Source organism: Mobula birostris, chromosome 22 (assembly GCF_030028105.1).
Source record: "Mobula birostris isolate sMobBir1 chromosome 22, sMobBir1.hap1, whole genome shotgun sequence".
Classification (NCBI taxonomy): domain Eukaryota; kingdom Metazoa; phylum Chordata; class Chondrichthyes; order Myliobatiformes; family Myliobatidae; genus Mobula; species Mobula birostris.
The window spans coordinates 8,652,869-8,670,636 of NC_092391.1; the positions used below are offsets into that span (position 1 = coordinate 8,652,869).

Consider the following 17,768-nt stretch of genomic DNA (forward strand, 5'->3'; position numbering starts at 1 on the left):
CGTAGATGGTGTGATGGTGCAAAGGTAACAACAAAACAGTGATGTGTGTGGCTTGTCAATTGTTAGCTCTGCTACTGCTTCAGTGCACAAATCTGTTCACACCTTGCAGGGCAGCCCACTGGGCCGTGCTGCACATCCACCCTAAAACTAACTACAGACTGGCCTTGCAGCTGATAACCCCACCCAATCAGTGGGAACTAGCCTTATGCTGCATTGTCTGTCTTCAACTATGTCATGCATGTTGAAGTTTTTTTTTAAAAATTCACTGCTCTTCTGTACATGACTGTTGAAGATGGATAACAATCTGCCACAATTTGGTCATTAGCAGAACAGAAGGTTCTGATTTATAAAAATCAATGCTTTTCCAATTATGCTTAAGTCTAGAAATTCCCAGGCTCTCAAAAAGATGTCTAAATGCACAACTCTAACCATGTTTTTAAAAACCAGCACTTTTTGTCCAACATTCTAGAGCCAACTGTCAATGACCTAGTGTGCTATCCATGCTCACTTACCCATTGTGATCTTAATTCAAATTCTGAATTAGTACAGACCTGGAGTATCTAAAATGGCACATGAAATCAGATATGGATACTTGGGACAGTAGCTGCACTGTTAAATTGCAATCTGCCTTACTGCAGCATCTGAATGATTAATACAGTAGACAAAAGCATTGAACACCTTTTTGTAGTTTAAGAAAATTACGGTTAAAGCAGCAAATTGTCATTTAGGCAATTGATACTGCAGTAAGAAAGGTAGCTTATAACTGATCACAGAAATATACCAATTATCTACAATTAGTCTATCCTACACAAATCCCTCTTTAGCCCCAAATTTATCAGCTCCTGGAGTCTACCCTTCACCTACACTTCAACACCAATTAATCTTCTACCAGCACCTCTTTAGTACCAAATGGCAGGAAACTTGTGCAAGTTACCTGAACAAGCTTCACAGCAATAGCACCCCAAGTCAGGACTGAATTTGGGTTGCTGGTGCTGCTTAAATGTAATGGTTAAATCACTTCAATGAGGTTGAGACAAAAATCTCACAATATTCATTCTGTACAAGAACAAGTGACTATGTATATACACATCAAGCTTGAAAACATCTACTGGTTTCATTGCAGTATCACTTATTTTGAAAATGAAAGCCATTATTAATAACTGGAAAAATTGGCAATACTCTGGCTAGAGGTTAAATCTCTTGCTGTGACACTGAATTTGATAACATGTATACAACATATAAGCTTTCAGTATAGTTTAAGATTTAACTTTGGAAATTGCATTCTAGGAGGCCAATCCAAAATACAGTTTTAAGTACTCCAGGTCTGATTGAAGATTGCAGTCTATTTAGACTGCCAATTCAAGAATTCAACACTACCTAGAGACTGTTAGCTCCTCCTAGGATCAATGTTTGATTTATCACTTGTGTACAAATGTAGTTCTATGGAACTACAAGGCTGGACTTGGTTTTAACTTGACCTGCACTAAGTTTCTGCAGCTCAATTTACTGACAAATCCTGTAGCAAGTGTAGTGTGTAACCCAGCTCATTCATATCACAGTTCAAGTTAGATCCTATAGTCAAACTGCAAATTTCTGTGCAGCATGAATATTGAACTTGTACCCACAAAAGTAACCAATGCTGGTGGTCTATTCCAAATGTAAAGATGCTTGAGAAATCTTAATATCAAACATAACATTTATTGGTCATAAGTAGAAAATGTCTTTCTACACTTACACAGACCAAACATGAGTTTTCAAATAAATAGAAAAAATGTGCATTCGGAGAACTGTATTTATAATCCTTGACACTTCTCCCAATCAAGTTCTCCCTCCAGATAGGTGCGGAAACTGCAATGGAAGTTCTACACCATTTCAAATGTTCACACCACTCGTGAAAATTCTGCACATACATTCAAGAGTTAGTCCTTATAGATTTCCCAAACAGTAAAGTCCAAGTCCATTATTTACAAAATTAGGTCTTTATTATAATTCATCTTTCTCAGCCTCCTCCTCTTCTGGAGGGGCACCGCCTGCACTTCCATATAGCTTACTGACAATCGGCTGAACGATCTCTTCAAGCTCCTTCTTCTTGGCTTTGAAATCTTCTATGTCAGAATCTTGGTGACTTTCTAGCCATTCAATCTTCTCTTCCACTGCTTTCTCTATGGTCTCTTTGTCTTCTGAGGACAGCTTGCCACCAAGTTTTTCCTTATCACCAATCTGGTTCTTCAGAGAGTAAGCATAGCTCTCTAGGTCATTCCTGGCATCGATACGCTCTTTAAGTTTCTGATCCTCTTCTGCAAATTTCTCTGCATCATTCACCATCCTCTCAATTTCTTCAGGGGTCAGGCGGTTCTGGTCATTTGTAATGGTGATCTTATTTTTATTGCCAGTGCCTTTGTCTTCAGCTGTAACACGCAGGATTCCATTGACATCTATCTCAAATGTGACTTCAATCTGAGGAACACCACGTGGGGCTGGAGGAATACCAGTCAGGTCAAAGGTACCAAGCAGATGGTTGTCTTTGGTCAGTGGACGTTCACCTACAAAAGAGTAACACATCAAGCTCTGTGTTCCACAAATTTTTCAAATCAATTTATATTCTGATAAATGAAGCTGGTCACTATGTGGAATTATTGGGGGAAAACCTCAAAACTGAAGACAAAGTCCGTTGGTACTTATCCCCACACTGAATCCTGCCACTTTGGAATGGCCCACACTCACATTACCCTTGTTCAGCTTCACTTGCCCTTCTTGGAATCTTTAGTAGTCATTTATCTTACTGGGAGTGGGAGGGTGCCAGGTATTGTTACATGTTTAGAGGTGCAAGGGTCAACTGCGAAGGAGGTTTGGGATAGGGGTGTGTTTTTTGTATGCCTGAGTGGAGAGGCTTGTAAGTCGGGGGTCTCTGGTGAGGATGCTCAATGTTAATAGGAGTGTATAAAACTCACCTTCATACACCTTGATGGTAACAGTGGGCTGGTTGTCAGAGGCAGTTGAGAAAATCTGAGACTTTTTGGTTGGAACCACTGTGTTACGAGGGATCAGTTTAGTCATGACTCCACCAACAGTTTCAATACCAAGAGTCAAGGGGCAGACATCAAGGAGAACAATGTCACCTAATTTAGAAACAAAAAGTGTTAGGAAGCAACGAATCTACTTTTAATGGAATGTCATTTACAGAAAGTTGTAGCGTTCTTCACTCACCAGTATCTTCCTCTCCAGACAGAACACCAGCCTGAACTGCTGCCCCATATGCTACAGCTTCATCCGGGTTGATTCCTCGAGATGGCTCCTTGCCATTGAAAAATTCTTTTACCAATTGCTGGATTTTCGGAATGCGTGTAGAACCACCAACAAGGACAATTTCATCAATTTCTGATTTTTTCAAATCAGCATCCTCCATCACTTTCTGCACAGGTTTCATAGTTGATCGGAAAAGATCCTGTTGGCAAAAACAGCAGTTTACTTCAACTAATTCCTTGCATTAATACATCACAATAACATACTGTTTAAATAAAAAAAACCAGCACACAATTATGTATCCAAAATTAGGCATATAGAATAGTCTGTCATTAAACTCAAATTTTATAGGTCAAATTAGGGAAAAAAAGCATCACATTCAGAGTTAAACAGCATGCAGATGAGTGCTACAGCTTGGGGGAAATGAGGTAATAATTTTAATATTGTAATATTAAATTCTTCAACCTATCAAAGCAAGTTTAATGATTATAAAATCGACCCAGCATTTTGATTTAGAAACTAAACTATTAAACTGAATAAATACAAGTCCAATTAGACCACCTACCATGTTCAGTTCTTCAAACTTTGCTCTGGTCAGTGTTTCAGAGAAATCTTCTCCCTCAAAGAAAGATTCAATTTCAATCCTGGCCTGGTGTTGGGCAGACAAAGCACGCTTAGCCTTTTCTACTTCGCGACGAAGCTTTTGTACAGCTCTGTTATCCTTACGAACATCTTTTCCAGTTTTCTTTTTGTACAGTTTAATGAAATGGTCCATCACACGTTGATCAAAATCTTCACCACCTATTGAAGAGGGGGAAGCTTGAGAATTTTCACAACAAACAGAATTCAAACAACATCATTTCCACTCTTCTCGTCTTACCCAAGTGAGTATCTCCATTAGTGGCAACCACTTCAAAAACTCCATTGTCAATTGTGAGCAGAGACACATCGAAAGTACCACCACCAAGGTCAAAGACGAGAATATTTTTTTCACCCTCTCGTTTGTCTAAGCCATAGGCAATTGCTGCAGCAGTCCTAAATACAGATGGAAGAAAGGAAAGCAATTGAAACTTCTATAATCCAGACCCTTCTAGAATTTGGTATATTTAACATCTACACAAAAAACTTCAAGGAATATACTCACGGTTCATTGATGATCCGCATAACATTCAAGCCAGCAATTGTACCAGCATCTTTTGTAGCCTGTCGCTGAGCATCATTGAAATAAGCAGGCACTGTTACTACAGCATGGGTAACCTGTAAAAACAAAGGCAATGAAGGATTTCAGCAAATTAGATGGAAATGGTTGGGCATCTGAAACCCGAAACTCAATACCAACATTATAAAGCCTAGCTCAAGTTCAAGGTTGCCAAGTGGCCCCAACTGGGCTTCCCCTGAGATCCTAAAGACATGATCTAGTAGATAATTGCCCTTGAGTGGCAGTATCTGTAAGGAGTTAATGGAACAAAGTGTAGGATTTGTGTAAATGAAACGTGTGTGGCGGGGGGGGGGGGGGAGAGAAGAGAGCCTAATTCCACATGATCTCTATCTTTTAGAAGGCGAAACACTGCTGTCACTTAATGCAAGATTTACAATTGTGACCTGACAGCTCCATTGAACTATTGAATCATGATCAACTACCAATTAGTGCTGACAAGTATAAACAATAAGACTTGTAGGATCTGTCACTATGTATGAAGTATTAAAAACTACTAAGATTTACACATCTACTGGACAAGACAATCAGGGGCTACAGGACTCAAGCAGTTACATTCATTGGTTGACCGGTTTCTAATGCCAGGATCTTCCAGGAACACAAAGATTGAGAATGAAGCATTCTTTTTCCAGAAGCATCAACATTGCTTCAATCGAACAGAACATGGAGGGCATTTCAGCCAAAATCAACCAGATCCAATGTAGTCTGTCAGTTCTCGGTTTGCAGTTAAAGTAGTTACTCAGCTACTTCTACTTACACCCTTAGTAGCCATTAGATAGTCAATGAGGAAAACAGCCTGTAATACCACTAACCCCAATGCAACAGGTCAAGAACTCATTACATGTTCCTGCCATTTTAAATGGGAAAAAATGTTAGAAGTTCATTATACCTCATTGCCAAGATATGCTTCAGCAGTTTCTTTCATCTTGGACAGCACCATAGCAGAGATCTCCTCTGGAGCAAAGGTTTTGACCTGATTTGTAATATCAAGTTGAACGTGGGGTTTGTTCTTCTTCTCAATCACCTGAAAGTGAAAGTTTAGAGGCAAACATGATTTTACATGTCAATGTATCAGTTGATATTCAAAAGCAACTTAAATGATTTATCTACATGATTCAACACAGTGAATGACTGGGGGAGGGACAGGGGTGGGGATGATACACCATCAGAACACGTCTATTGCTTTTGAAACCTTTAAAGCCTCAAATCATCCAGAGAGCCTACAGTAAAATAGGATTCTCCCTGCAGTGAAAACTTTAACCATGTGGAAAGGACTAAAACTTTTTATAAGTGCTTCTACAAAGCCAATGCGAACAAAGCCAGGGGGCCATTGGAAAACCAAGTAGAACCAGTTTGTCCATTGGCCCATTGTTAATTACAATTTCTAAAAGCCACATACCACTGCAAATTTGGCAATTTAATATAAAAATCATTCACTTATAATCACAATAATATAACTACATAACTGTACCTTAAATGGAAGATATTTGATATCTTGCTGTACTGCTGCATCATTCCATGTGCGCCCAATCAGGCGTTTTGCATCAAACACAGTATTCTCAGGGTTTGAAGTCAGCTGGTTCTTTGCAGCATCACCTATCAGACGTTCTCCTTCTTGGGTAAAGGCCACGTAAGAGGGAGTGATTCTGTTACCTTGGTCATTGGCAATGATTTCCACCCTTCCATTTTTGTAGACACCAACACTATAGAAAGAAAGTAAATGTTACCTCCTTTCCTTCACGTTTCCAAGTTATGTAACATTGGATAGCACTAGAGATCTTAAAGCTTACCAGGAATAAGTGGTACCAAGATCAATTCCAACCACGGTGCCCACATTTTCTTTCTTTTCCCCTTCCTCAGCAAGGACACTGCTGACAAGCAGTAGTAGCAAAAATTCTTTCATATTGAGTAAATTTTACTACTCTAATGTAGTGTGAAGAATCTGTAAACGGGGAAAGAAAGTAAACAGTTGACCCACAATTTCCAAATGAAGCTTCTGTAAACGTAGTAAAATAAAATTGCTAGAATCTGTATAAATAGCCAATATAGCAGATGGCTCTGGAGATCATGATAGTTGGACTAGTCTGATCCAAATAACCTGATGTACTCAACTCTGGAGACGCCAAATAACCCAGGTCAACGGTTTGGAAAACTGGCCCGGTACCGGTTAACTGATGGGATACGCTATTTACACCAGACTACCATCACTTTTGAGATAAACGATGCTCCCTACGCAACCAGAACCAGACAGCGCAATCTTCCAGAGGTCCCAACCCTGAACAAAAGCTCCACGGTGCTGCAGCGGAGGCACTGCTCCGGAAGCCATTTTACAGCGAGACCACGTTCGGCGCCACACACTCGCTCCCGCTTCCCAACGCAATGGCGGCCCCACTCCTCACAGCCCACCCCCACGGAGGATCGTAGGGAAACGGAACGGGAAGAACCGAGGCTCACCATCGGCCCTGGCTGAACCTGAAGTCCGAGCATTCCCCCCCCCCCCCCCCACGAAAGCAGCATGATCGCCCCGCGAACGATTAACGAGGCTCCGCAGAAGCCGGGGATGCGGGCGAAATTACGTCGGAACAGGCCGCGGAGCAGCACCACTGTACCAAATCCTCAGGGACTCGGTCTAGAAAAGGGGCAAATGACCATCCTGCCCACGGGAATCAGCCCGAATATACTTACATTGATGACCAGCTCCGACAGAACCACCAAACTCTTGATCTACCAGCACCCAGATTACCGCTCCGGCCTTTATATAGAGTACTGACTTCCTCGTCGTGGAGCGCTGCCATTGGTCGACTGTCCTTGCGTTGGAGGCTGTTGATTGGCTGTAGGTCCCACGCTGGCCACTCCGGAGGCTGACACGTACGGACTATCGGGAGACTCGTCAGGGAGCTCCTCCGGAGCCCGCCTATTCCCCGTCGCTCCGACTCTGATTGGCCAAACTTTAAACAGACCCGGTCCAGTGGGAAATGAATTTGTTATCCTGCTCCTGAGATCATTGGTTCAATCTGCTGTCGATCTGTGGAGACGTCAGGTCGGTTCTCCATGCTGAATGGGGATTTCATGCGTATTTCGTCATCGCCCCGTCTCCCCACCCGCTTCTGGAATGTTCAGCTTTTGTGTGGTGAATTATTGTCATTTTCGGTCACAAAGTCAACCTTTGAGGTATACTGAGCTTAGAAAGTTTATGAAATATCAAATGTTAGTGAAAATACTTTCCTAAAGGTGCATAAAATGGAATTAATTGTTAGTCCCTGAGGGTAATAGGCATTAATAGTGGGAAATAAATGGCAGAATAAACAAGCTCCTAAAAACATCCCCAAAATAATAACAGACGATCATTGGGATTAAGGGCGGGCGGGGGGAATTTAAATCACTTTTATTAATGTGACATGGGCGCCAATTAAAGGGGATAGAGGCAGACAAAATAAGCTCCTTGGTGTAATCTTCAAAAATTCCCTGGATTCTGGAGAAGTCATGGAAGACTGTTGAGCAATTGAGTATTGAGACTATTCACAAAATGTAGGGAGATATCTGTAGGCCAGTTAGCCAAAAAATTTTGGGGGAAATATCTGATGTGTACTGTCTAGGAGGTAACTTCAGGAAGTCACCAATGAAGCAGAATTATAAAACAACAAGCAATCTACTGGATGAACTCTGGGTCAAGCATAATCTGGGGAAAAAAAGAAATTATCGCTGTTTCGAGTTGAAACCCTGTACTGCCTCAGAACTGACATCTGCAGTCACTCTTGTGTCTCCAAGCAATTTCAAGCTCAACTATTTATGTTTTTACTTATTATTCAGTTGTATACTCACTGGCCTCTTTATTAGCTACAGGGGTAGAACCTGGTGTGGTCCTCTGCTGTTGTAGCTCATCCACTTCAAGGTTTGATGTGTTATGTATTCAGAGATGATCTTCTGCACACCGCTGTTGTAATGTGTACTTATTTGAATTATTCTTGTCAGCTTGAACCGGTCTGACTATTCTCTGACTTCTCTCACTAACAAGGCATCTTTGCCCACAGTACTGCCACTCACTGAATGTTTTGTTTTTTTGCACCATTCTCTGTAACTCTGGAGACTGTGGTGTGTGAAAATCCCAGGAGATACTCAAACCATCCCGTCTGGTGCTGACAACCATTCCACAGTCAAAGTAATGTAGATCACATTTCTTCCCCATTCTGATGTTTGGTCTGAATAACAACTGAACCTCTGGAACATGTCTGCATGCTTTTATACATTGAGTTGGCTCAATTTGTACTTGATTGGCTGATTAGATATTTGCATTAAAGGTGAGTTGTACCTAATAAACGGGCCATTGAGTGTATATAATCTGCTTTGACTTGGATGAAAAGATCTACTGCACCAGTGAAATGGGCAGATGTTCTAAACCAAGTTGGCAGGTTTTGAGGACTTGATGAGCCTACTAGAGTATATTTGGAAGCAAATGGTAGATAATTTTAGTAACCTCTATAAACTTGTCACTAAAATTTTGCTGCCTGACTGTACCCTGTACTTTTTTATTCACTTATTACCAATTTTCTGTTGACCTGTTTTGACTCACAATGTTTAATTTGTAAAAAACAGTTGTTTTACACATCCTCGAGCTCAATTACTTAATTACCTTAAATATGAGCATAAGGAATGGCGGGAGTAGGCCAATTGTCCATCTGAGCTTTTCTGCCACAATGCAAGATCATGTCTAATCTGTTCCAAATGCATACTGTATTTCAATCATACCTGTTAGTTTATTTAAATCCATCAAAGTCAATTTTATTTCCAGCTACAAACAAGAGAAAGTCTGCAGATGCTGGGAATCTAAGCAACACACACAAAATGCTGGAGGAACTCGGCAGACCAGGCAGCATCTGTGGAAAAGAGTATAGTTGCTGTTTTGGGCCGAGACGCTTTATTTGTTTCTAGCTGATGATTAATGCTCCAAAGTTCACTGCCCTTTCAATATCAATCTCTCTGTTTTTGAGTCTGTAACTCTTTGTTGTACTCCAAAAATGTTAACAGAGGAACTCTCAGAATCCTGGATGTTTCAATGAGGCCACTGGTTATCCTTCTGAAATCCAGAGAATAGTGACCTAGCCTAAATAATAACTTCTCATATGACAGACCCACAATCCTGTGAGCACCTCTGTCCCCACTCCAATTTATTAATAGACATTGTTTTGGAAATGGACAAAGAAAAACCAGGTATGAAAGTTATAGTTTGGGGTAAAGACAATTTTATGAATCACCAAATTTGGACAGGCAATAGCTCACTTCACAGTAAATTAATGGATGCATTCAAGAGGAGGTGGTCAGGATTTAGACCACTTATGCTGGTGTGGCTGCACTGGTAATATTGTGTACAGTATTGTCAGGTATGATGTTGTGGCTATCACTGAATCATGTCTGTAGGATGGTTGTAGTTGGGAGCTGAATGGCCAAGGTTACAGGTTGTATTGGAGGATTAGGAAAGTAGGCAGAGGGTGTGATGTGGCTCTGCTGGTAAAGAATGGCATCAAATCCTTAGAAAGTTGTGGCAGGGTATCAGAAGATGTTGAATCCTTGTGGGTTGAGTTAAGAAACTGCAAAGGTAAAAGGAACCCGATGGCAGTTATAGGCAAGCCTCTCAAAAGTAGCTGGGATGTGGGCCACAGATTACAACATAAAATAGAAACAGCATGTCAAAAAAGCAATATTATGATAGTCATGGGAGATTTCAACATCCAGGTCGAATAGGTTGGTAATGGTTCTCAAGAGAGTGAGTTTGTTGAATGCCTATAAGATGGCTTTTTAGAGCAGTTTGTCATTGAGCCTACTAGGGGCTCAGCTAAACTGGATTGAGTGTTATGCAATAAACCGCAGGTGATTAAGAAGTTTAAGGTCAAAGAATACTTAGGAGGCAGTGATCACAATATGATTAGAGTTCAACTTGAAATTTGATAGGGAGAAAGTAAAGTCTGATGTAGCAGTTTTTCAGTGGAGTAAAGGAAATTACAGTGGTATGAGAGAGGAGTTGGCCAAAGTAAATTGGAAGGAGATGCTGGCAGGGATGTCAGCAGAGCAGCAATAACTTGAGTTTCTGGGGAAAATGAGGACTGTGCAGGATAGATATATTCCAAAGATAAAGAAATACTCAAATAGCAAAATAGTACAACCGTGGCTGACAAGGGAAGTCAAAGCTAATGTAAAAGCAAACAAGAGGGTATACAACAAAGCAACCATTAGTGGGAAAACAGAGAATTGGGAACCTTTTAAAGATCTACAGAGAGCAACTAAAAGAGTCAGTAGGAGGGAAAGGATGAAATGTGAAAGCAAGCTGGTAAACACTATCAAAGAGGATAGGTAAAAGCTTTTTCAAGTATGTAAAAAATAAAAGAGGTGAGAGTGGACTGCTAGAAAATAAGGGCGAATGATAATGGGGAGCAAGGAGATGACAGATGAACTGAATGAGTGTTTTGCATCAGTCTTCACCGTGGAAGACACTAGCAATGAGCAAGATGTTGAAGGGTGTGAGGGAAGAGAAGTGAGTGCAGTTACTATTACAAGGGAGAAGGTGCTTAAAAAGCTGAAAGACCTAAGGGTACATAAATCACCCAGGCCAAATGAACTGCACCATAGGGCTCTGAAAGAGGTGGTGGTAGAGACTGTGGAAGCATTAGTAATGATCTTTCAAATATCATTGGGCTCTGGTATGGTGCAAGAGGACAGGAAAATTACAAATGTCACTCCACTCTTTAAGAAAGGAGGAAGACAGCAGAAAGGAAATTATAGACCAGTTAGCCTGACCTTGATGGTTGGGAAAATGTTGGAGTCAATTGTTACGGATGTGTTTATGGAGTACTTGATGACACAGGGCAAGATAGGACAAAGTCAGCATGGTTTCCTCAAGGGAAAATCTTGCTTGACAAACCTGTTGGAATTCTTTGAGGAGATTACAAGTAAGATCGATAAGAGGGATGCAGAGGATGTTGTATATTTTGACTTTCAGAAGGCCTTTGACAAGGTGCATATGCAAGGCTGCTTACCGAGTTAAGAGCTCATAGTACTACAGGAAAGTTACTGGCATAGTTAGAGCTTTGGCTGATTGGTAGGAGGCAGCAAGTGTGAATAAAAAGGTCCATCTCTGGTTGGCTGCCAGTGACTAGTGGTGTTCCGCAGGGGTCAGTGTTGGGACTGCTTTTTATGCTGTACATCAATGAATTAGATAATGTAATAGATGGCTTTGTTGCTAAGTTTGCAGATGATACAAAGATTGGTGGAGGGGCCGGTTGTGTTGAGGAAACATGTAGGCTGCAGGAAGACTTAGTTTAGGAGAATGGGCAAGAAAGTGGCAAATGAAATACAATGTTGGAAAATGCATAGTCATTCACTTTGGTAGAAGAAATAAAAGTGCAGTCTATTTTCTAAATAAGGAGAAAATCCAAAAATCTGAGATGAAAAGGGACTTGGGAGTCCTTGTGCAGGACAACCTAAAGGTTAATTTGCAGGCAGAGTCGGTGGTGAGGAAAGCAAATGCAATGTTAACATTCATTTCAAGAGATCTAGAATACAAGAGCAGGGGTGTGATGCTGAGGCTTTCTAAGGCACTGGTGAGGCTTCACCAACGGTACCGTGAGCAGTTTTGAGCTCCTTTTCTAAGAAAAGATGTGCTGCCATTGGAGAGGGTTCACAGGAGATTCACTGGATGATTCTGGGAATGAAAGGGTTATCATAAGAGGAATGTTTGATACTTATGGGTCTGTACTGGCTGGAATTTAGAAGGATGAGGGGGGATCTCATTAAAACTTTTTGAATGTTGAAAGGCCTCAACATGGTAATGTGGAAAGGATGTTTCCCATGGTGGGAGAGTCCAGGACAAGGGGAACAGCCTCATGATAGAGGGATATCCATTTAAAACAGAGGTGCAGAGAAATTTCTTTAGCCAGAGGGTGGTGAACCTGTAGAATTTATTATCACAGGCTGCCGTGGAGGCCAGGTCATTGAGTGTATTTAAGGCAGAGCTTGATAGGTTCTTGATTGGACACGGCATCAAAGGTTATGGGGAGAAGGCCAGATAGTGGGGCTGAGGAGATGAAAGAAAAGAATCAGCCAGGATTGAATGGTGGAGCAGACTCGATGGGCCAAGTGGCCTAATTCTGCTCCTATGTCTTGTGGTCTTATAGTTGGACAGGCTTGAAATTTAGTTCCTGGTTCCTTGGCATGTAGGAGACTGAAGGATGATTCTATAAAAGTGTATGAACATAAATAAAAAGTGAATGCAAACAATTGTTTTCCAAGGGAAAGGGAAGGAAAACAAGAATTCATAGATTTAAGCTGAAAAGAATTAAAAAGGATTTGAGCAGCAACTTTTTCACGCAGAGATTGGAGCATATATTGTATGAATTACCAACGCAAATGTTTGAGCCAGGTACAATAACAACATTTAAAAGACATTTAGACAGCTACATGGATAGAAAAGGCTTATAGAGATATGGGATTAGTTTAAATGGACAGTTTGGTTGGCATCGACAAGTTAGGCTAGTGTTATATTATTCTATGATTATATGATTACAGTTAAAGTAGAGAACTAAATCTAGACCCTCGTGGATGTTGAGAACTACATACATAAGGTTATGTAAAAATATGATGAATTGGACAAATAATTAAGGTAATACATTAACAGAAGTACAGAAGATGTGGAAATGAAATTGAAAAGGAAGTTTGGAAAGCAAAAAGGGTATATGTAAAAAAATCATTGGTATGTAGAATTAAGGAAGTTGATAAAATTATTTTCCAACTATGTGATGAGTAAGTCAATGAAGAGGGTTAGTCGGTTAGAAACAGTCAGGTAGCAAACATATGTATGTAGTTTTAAATAAATATTTTGCATCTGCTTAAATTTTGAAGTTACAAAAGATTGAAATGCATTTAAAAGTTCAAACTTAACATTTATGGATCATTTAACCCAGTGTCTGTAAGTTACGATATTATTAACAAACTTGACAGTAAAGAGAGAAAATGTCAAGACAGGTGGACATATAATAGGTCTCATATTGTTAAATCAAAATGTTATTAAACCTCTATAAGAAGCAAGAGAGGAAATGGTTTGGGGTCTGACTGCCATTAAAATTATAGCCTTTGACTTAGGTGCTGTGCCGGAGAAATGGAAGATACTGATATGACGTTGTTTAACAGGCTAGGCAGCCTTTCATTGCTGATGGGTAAAATATTGGAAAATTCTGAGGTAAAACATTAATCTCTGCGACTTAAAATGTTGATTTATCAAGAGCGATTGACAAGGGATAAGGATTTTTCAAGAGAAGGTCATGTATGATTAACATGATTTTTTGGGGGTTTAACAAGGAAGAATCTGCCACAGACAGTCCTAAGCCCAGTTGCAAAAGGAGGGTTAGGGTTAGGGTTGGGCATGAGGCTAGCAACCCCATCCCATAAAAACTCAGTGCTACAGCAATGCCAACAAAAGCTCTTAAGACCTTATTGTAGGAGAGGAAAGATACACAACTTGAATGACTGGTCCAGGACAGAGGACTCTGGTGAGCTGCTCTTGGTGGCCTAAGCCCCAGTAGGGGTTATGGGGCTTAAATAAGTAAATAAAGTAACAAGGAAGGATAATGAGCTGCAGTCTATATAGATTTCCTCAAAATTTTCGACAAAATTCCACACATCAGGTGGATAAAGAGAAAGTAGTGAGATGGATTAATAATCAAAGGATACTGGTTGATGCTAGTATTGATAAATATAAATTAGCCTGTAATGTAGGACCCTTGTTTTTTGTGGTTTAAGTAATTTCTTATTTTGAGAGGACTAGAATATAAGAGCAAGGGTATAATGCTGAGACTTTATAAGGCATTAGTCAGAACACATTTGGAGTGTTGTGAACATATGTGCTGGCATTGGAAAGTGTCTAGAGGATGTTTATGAGAATGACCCTGGGAATAAAAGGGTTACCAGATGAGCATTTGATGGCTCTGGGCCTGTACTTGCTGGAGTTCAGAAAAATGGATGGGGTGGGGGGGCACGTGGCATCTCATTGAAACCTACTGGAAATTGAGAAACTGAGATAGAGTGGATGATTCCAATTGTGGGAGAGTCTAAGACCAGAATAGCCTCAGAATAAAAGAGCATCTCTTTAGAACGGAGCTGGGGGGAATTTCTTTAGCCAGAGAGGATGGTGAACCTGTGGAATTCATTGTCACAGACGGCTGTGGAGGCCAAGTCATTGGGTATATTTAAAGCAGAGGTTGATAGGTTCATGATTGGTAAGAATGTTAAAGGTTACGGGGAGATGACAGGAGACTGGAGTAATTGAGTTGAGAAGGAATATAAACCAGCCATGATCAATTTGCAGAGCAGACTCATTGGGCCAAAGGGCCTGATTCTGCTACTATGTCTTATGGTCATGGTCTTGAGATCAACTGTAGGGTCTGGATGGCCATTGTGGACAGACCATCGTCTACTCATCCCACACACCCCCCACTCAGCCCACTTATTACATACCACCCCATCTTACCCCTCTGTCTTCTTTATATAAGCTGTGTTCCCCCCACTCTGACACCTAAAATATTATAATTTCCTTCCGTCCACAGTTGCTGTTCAGCCTGCTAAATTCAGGCAGGAGAGAGAAAGTTCTAGATGTCATGCCAAATCTTCGGAAACTCCAAAGGGAGTAGAGGCATTGCCGTGTTTCCTTTCTAGTGCTGGGCCCAGGACAGGTGATAACACCAAGGAATTTAAAGTTGCTGACTCTCTCTACCTCTGATCTCCCAATGAGATCTGGCTCATGGACCTCCCGTATCCTCCTCCTGATGTCAATAATCAGCAGCTTGGTCTTAACTGACATAGAATAAGAGGTTGTTGCTGTTGTACCACACAGCCAGATTTTCAATCTCCCTCCTAAGTGCTGATTTATCACCACCTGTGATTCAGTTGACGACAGTGGTGTCATCAGTAAATATGGCACTGGAGCTGTGCTTAGCCACACACAGTCATAAGTGTAAAGCAAGTAGAGCAGGGGGCTAAGCACGGAACCTCCTGGTGTACCTGTGTTGCTGAGGATTGTGGAGGAGATGTTGCCAATCTGAACTGACTGGAGTCTTCAAGTGAGAAAATTGAGAATTCAATTACACAGGAAGTATCGAGGCCAGGTCTTGAAGCTTTTGATTAGTTTTGAGGCCAGGTTGTAGTTGATAAAGAGCATTCTGATGTATACATCTTTGCTGTCCAGATGTTCTAGAGTTGAGTGAATGGCCAGTGAAATGGCAACTGCTGTGGACCTGTTATGCAGGTAGGCAAATTGGAGCGTATCAGGCAGGATTTGATATATTTCATCACCAACCTCTCAAAACACTTCATCACTGTGGATGTAAGTGCTACTGGATGATAGTTATTGCAGCATGAGGCAATGTTAGCCCTTTATAAACTGGTGTGGATATTACAAATAAAAATATATAAAGGCAGACTATTTGAATAATTACTTTATACCAATGTTTATAATAGAGAAAGTACATTCAAAATATGAATCTCAGACCAGTGTTCAATTAATGTTAGAATGAGTAATAAAAGTATTACAAAAAACATCTTTAGAAACTTGTGAATACCCATGCTTGTATAATTTCCAACCCATGTGATAAAATTGCATATGGCTTTGCCATAATCTTTCAAGTGCTTTCTATTTAGGAGTAGTGATATTGAATGGAACATTGCATATACTGAATAACAGGAATTCTGCAGATGCTGGAAATTCAAGCAACACACGTAAAAGTTGCTGGTGAACGCAGCAGGCCAGGCAGCATCTCTAGGAAGAGGTGCTGCCTGGCCTGCTGCGTTCACCAGCAACTTTTATATACTGAATACTTCTGTTACTTGAGAAAAACAAAAGAGAGAATGTAGCTGATAGAACCGAGAAACAATGACCTATTTAGGAGATTGTTTAGATGGTAGAAGATAGGAAGTAGAGGTAAAAGGAATGCTTTTCAGTTTGAAGGAAGTGATTCAGACATACATTGAAACCTCAACTCTGTGGTGATCACAGTTATAGAGTGAGGGATTAGCCATTCTAGAGAACAACCAAACATTGAATTTCTCTTTAACACACACAAAATGCTGGAGGATCTTAGTAGGTCAGGCAGCATCAGAAGGGAATAAAGACCATAAGATATCAGAGCAGAATTAGGCCATTTGGCCCATTGTGTCTGCTCCACCATTTCATCATGGCTGATCCAATTTTCCCTTCAGCCCCAATCTCCTACCTTCTCCCCATATACTTTCATGTTCTGATCAAGAATCTATCAACTTCTTTCTTAAATATACGTAAGGACTTGGCCTCCACAGCTGCCTGTGGCAATGTTTTGGGCCAAGACCCTATTTCACCTACAGCCAGGACTATGGAGATTTAGCCTTTCAGTATATTCAAGACAGAGGTGAATAGTTTTGGATAATAAAAGAATTAACAATTTAGGGTTCGGAAAGTAATGCGGGAGTATAAGATCAGTCAAATCTTATTGAATGGTAAAGCAGGACAAGGATTTGAATGACCTACTCTGAGTTCTATTTTCTTATGTTCCTTAGCTAATGATAGAAACTCATTAATCCGACTTTGGCAAGAGCATAATGATGTGGAGTTGGCAAGTAATATAAGAGGCAATGATAGGTTAAGTGAGCAGTTTCAATTTCCCGGGTGTCAACATCTCTGAATATCTACCCTGGGCCTAACATATTGATGCAATTACAAAGAAGGCACGACAATGGTTATATTTCATTAGGAGTTTGAGGAGGCTTGGTTTGACAAGTTTCTACAGATGTACATGGAGAGCATTCTACCTAGTTGCATCACCATCTGGTATAGAAGGGACCAATGAACAGGATCAGAAAAAGCTGTAGAGGGATGCAAACTTAGGCAGCTCCATCATGGGCACTAGCCTTCCCAGCATCGAGGAGATCTTCCAAAGGTGATGCCTCAAAAAGGTGGCATCCATCATTAAGGACCCTCATCACCCAGAAAATGCTCTCTTCAGATGACTACCATCAGAGAGGAGTTACAGGAACCTGAGGACACATACTTATCGTTTTAGGAACTACTTCTTCCCCTCTGCCATCAGATTTCTGAATGGATAATGAACCAACCCAAGAACTCTACCTCACTATTTTTGCTCTCTTTTTGCACACTTATTTAGAAACCGTAGAAAAACTACAGCACAGAAACAGGCCTTTTGGCCCTTCTTGGCTGTGCCGAACCATTTTCTGCCTAGTCCCACTGACCTACACACGGACCATATCCCTCCATACACCTCTCATCCATGTATCTGTC

General features: G+C 40.8%; 1 protein-coding gene across 1 annotated transcript; it reads right to left on the reverse strand.

Moving 5' to 3' along the window:
• Positions 1-1,678: 1,678 nt before the first annotated feature.
• hspa5 (heat shock protein 5) lies at positions 1,679-7,247 on the reverse strand. Its single transcript, XM_072239903.1, has 10 exons — positions 7,145-7,247; positions 6,250-6,401; positions 5,931-6,162; positions 5,349-5,483; positions 4,388-4,500; positions 4,124-4,278; positions 3,809-4,044; positions 3,208-3,445; positions 2,952-3,119; positions 1,679-2,543 (listed from the first exon to the last, which is right to left on the reverse strand). Exons 2-10 carry the CDS (start codon positions 6,360-6,362, stop codon positions 1,984-1,986), a joined length of 1,950 nt encoding a protein of 649 aa, XP_072096004.1. The 5' UTR covers positions 6,363-6,401; positions 7,145-7,247; the 3' UTR covers positions 1,679-1,983.
• Between the last annotated feature and the right edge of the window lie 10,521 nt (positions 7,248-17,768).

What these genes read in the sequence shown, in the direction of transcription:
- hspa5 (XM_072239903.1), bottom strand. Translation starts at nt 6,362, where the DNA reads ATGAAAGAATTTTTGCTACTACTGCTTGTCAGCAGTGTCCTTGCTGAG. An exon ending in TCAAATATCTTCCATTTAAG is followed by an intron (nt 5,484 to 5,930) that starts GTACAGTTATGT and finishes TTTCACTTTCAG; the next exon opens with GTGATTGAGAAGAAGAACAA. An exon ending in TACCATCAAGGTGTATGAAG is followed by an intron (nt 2,544 to 2,951) that starts GTGAGTTTTATA and finishes ACTCTTTTGTAG; the next exon opens with GTGAACGTCCACTGACCAAA.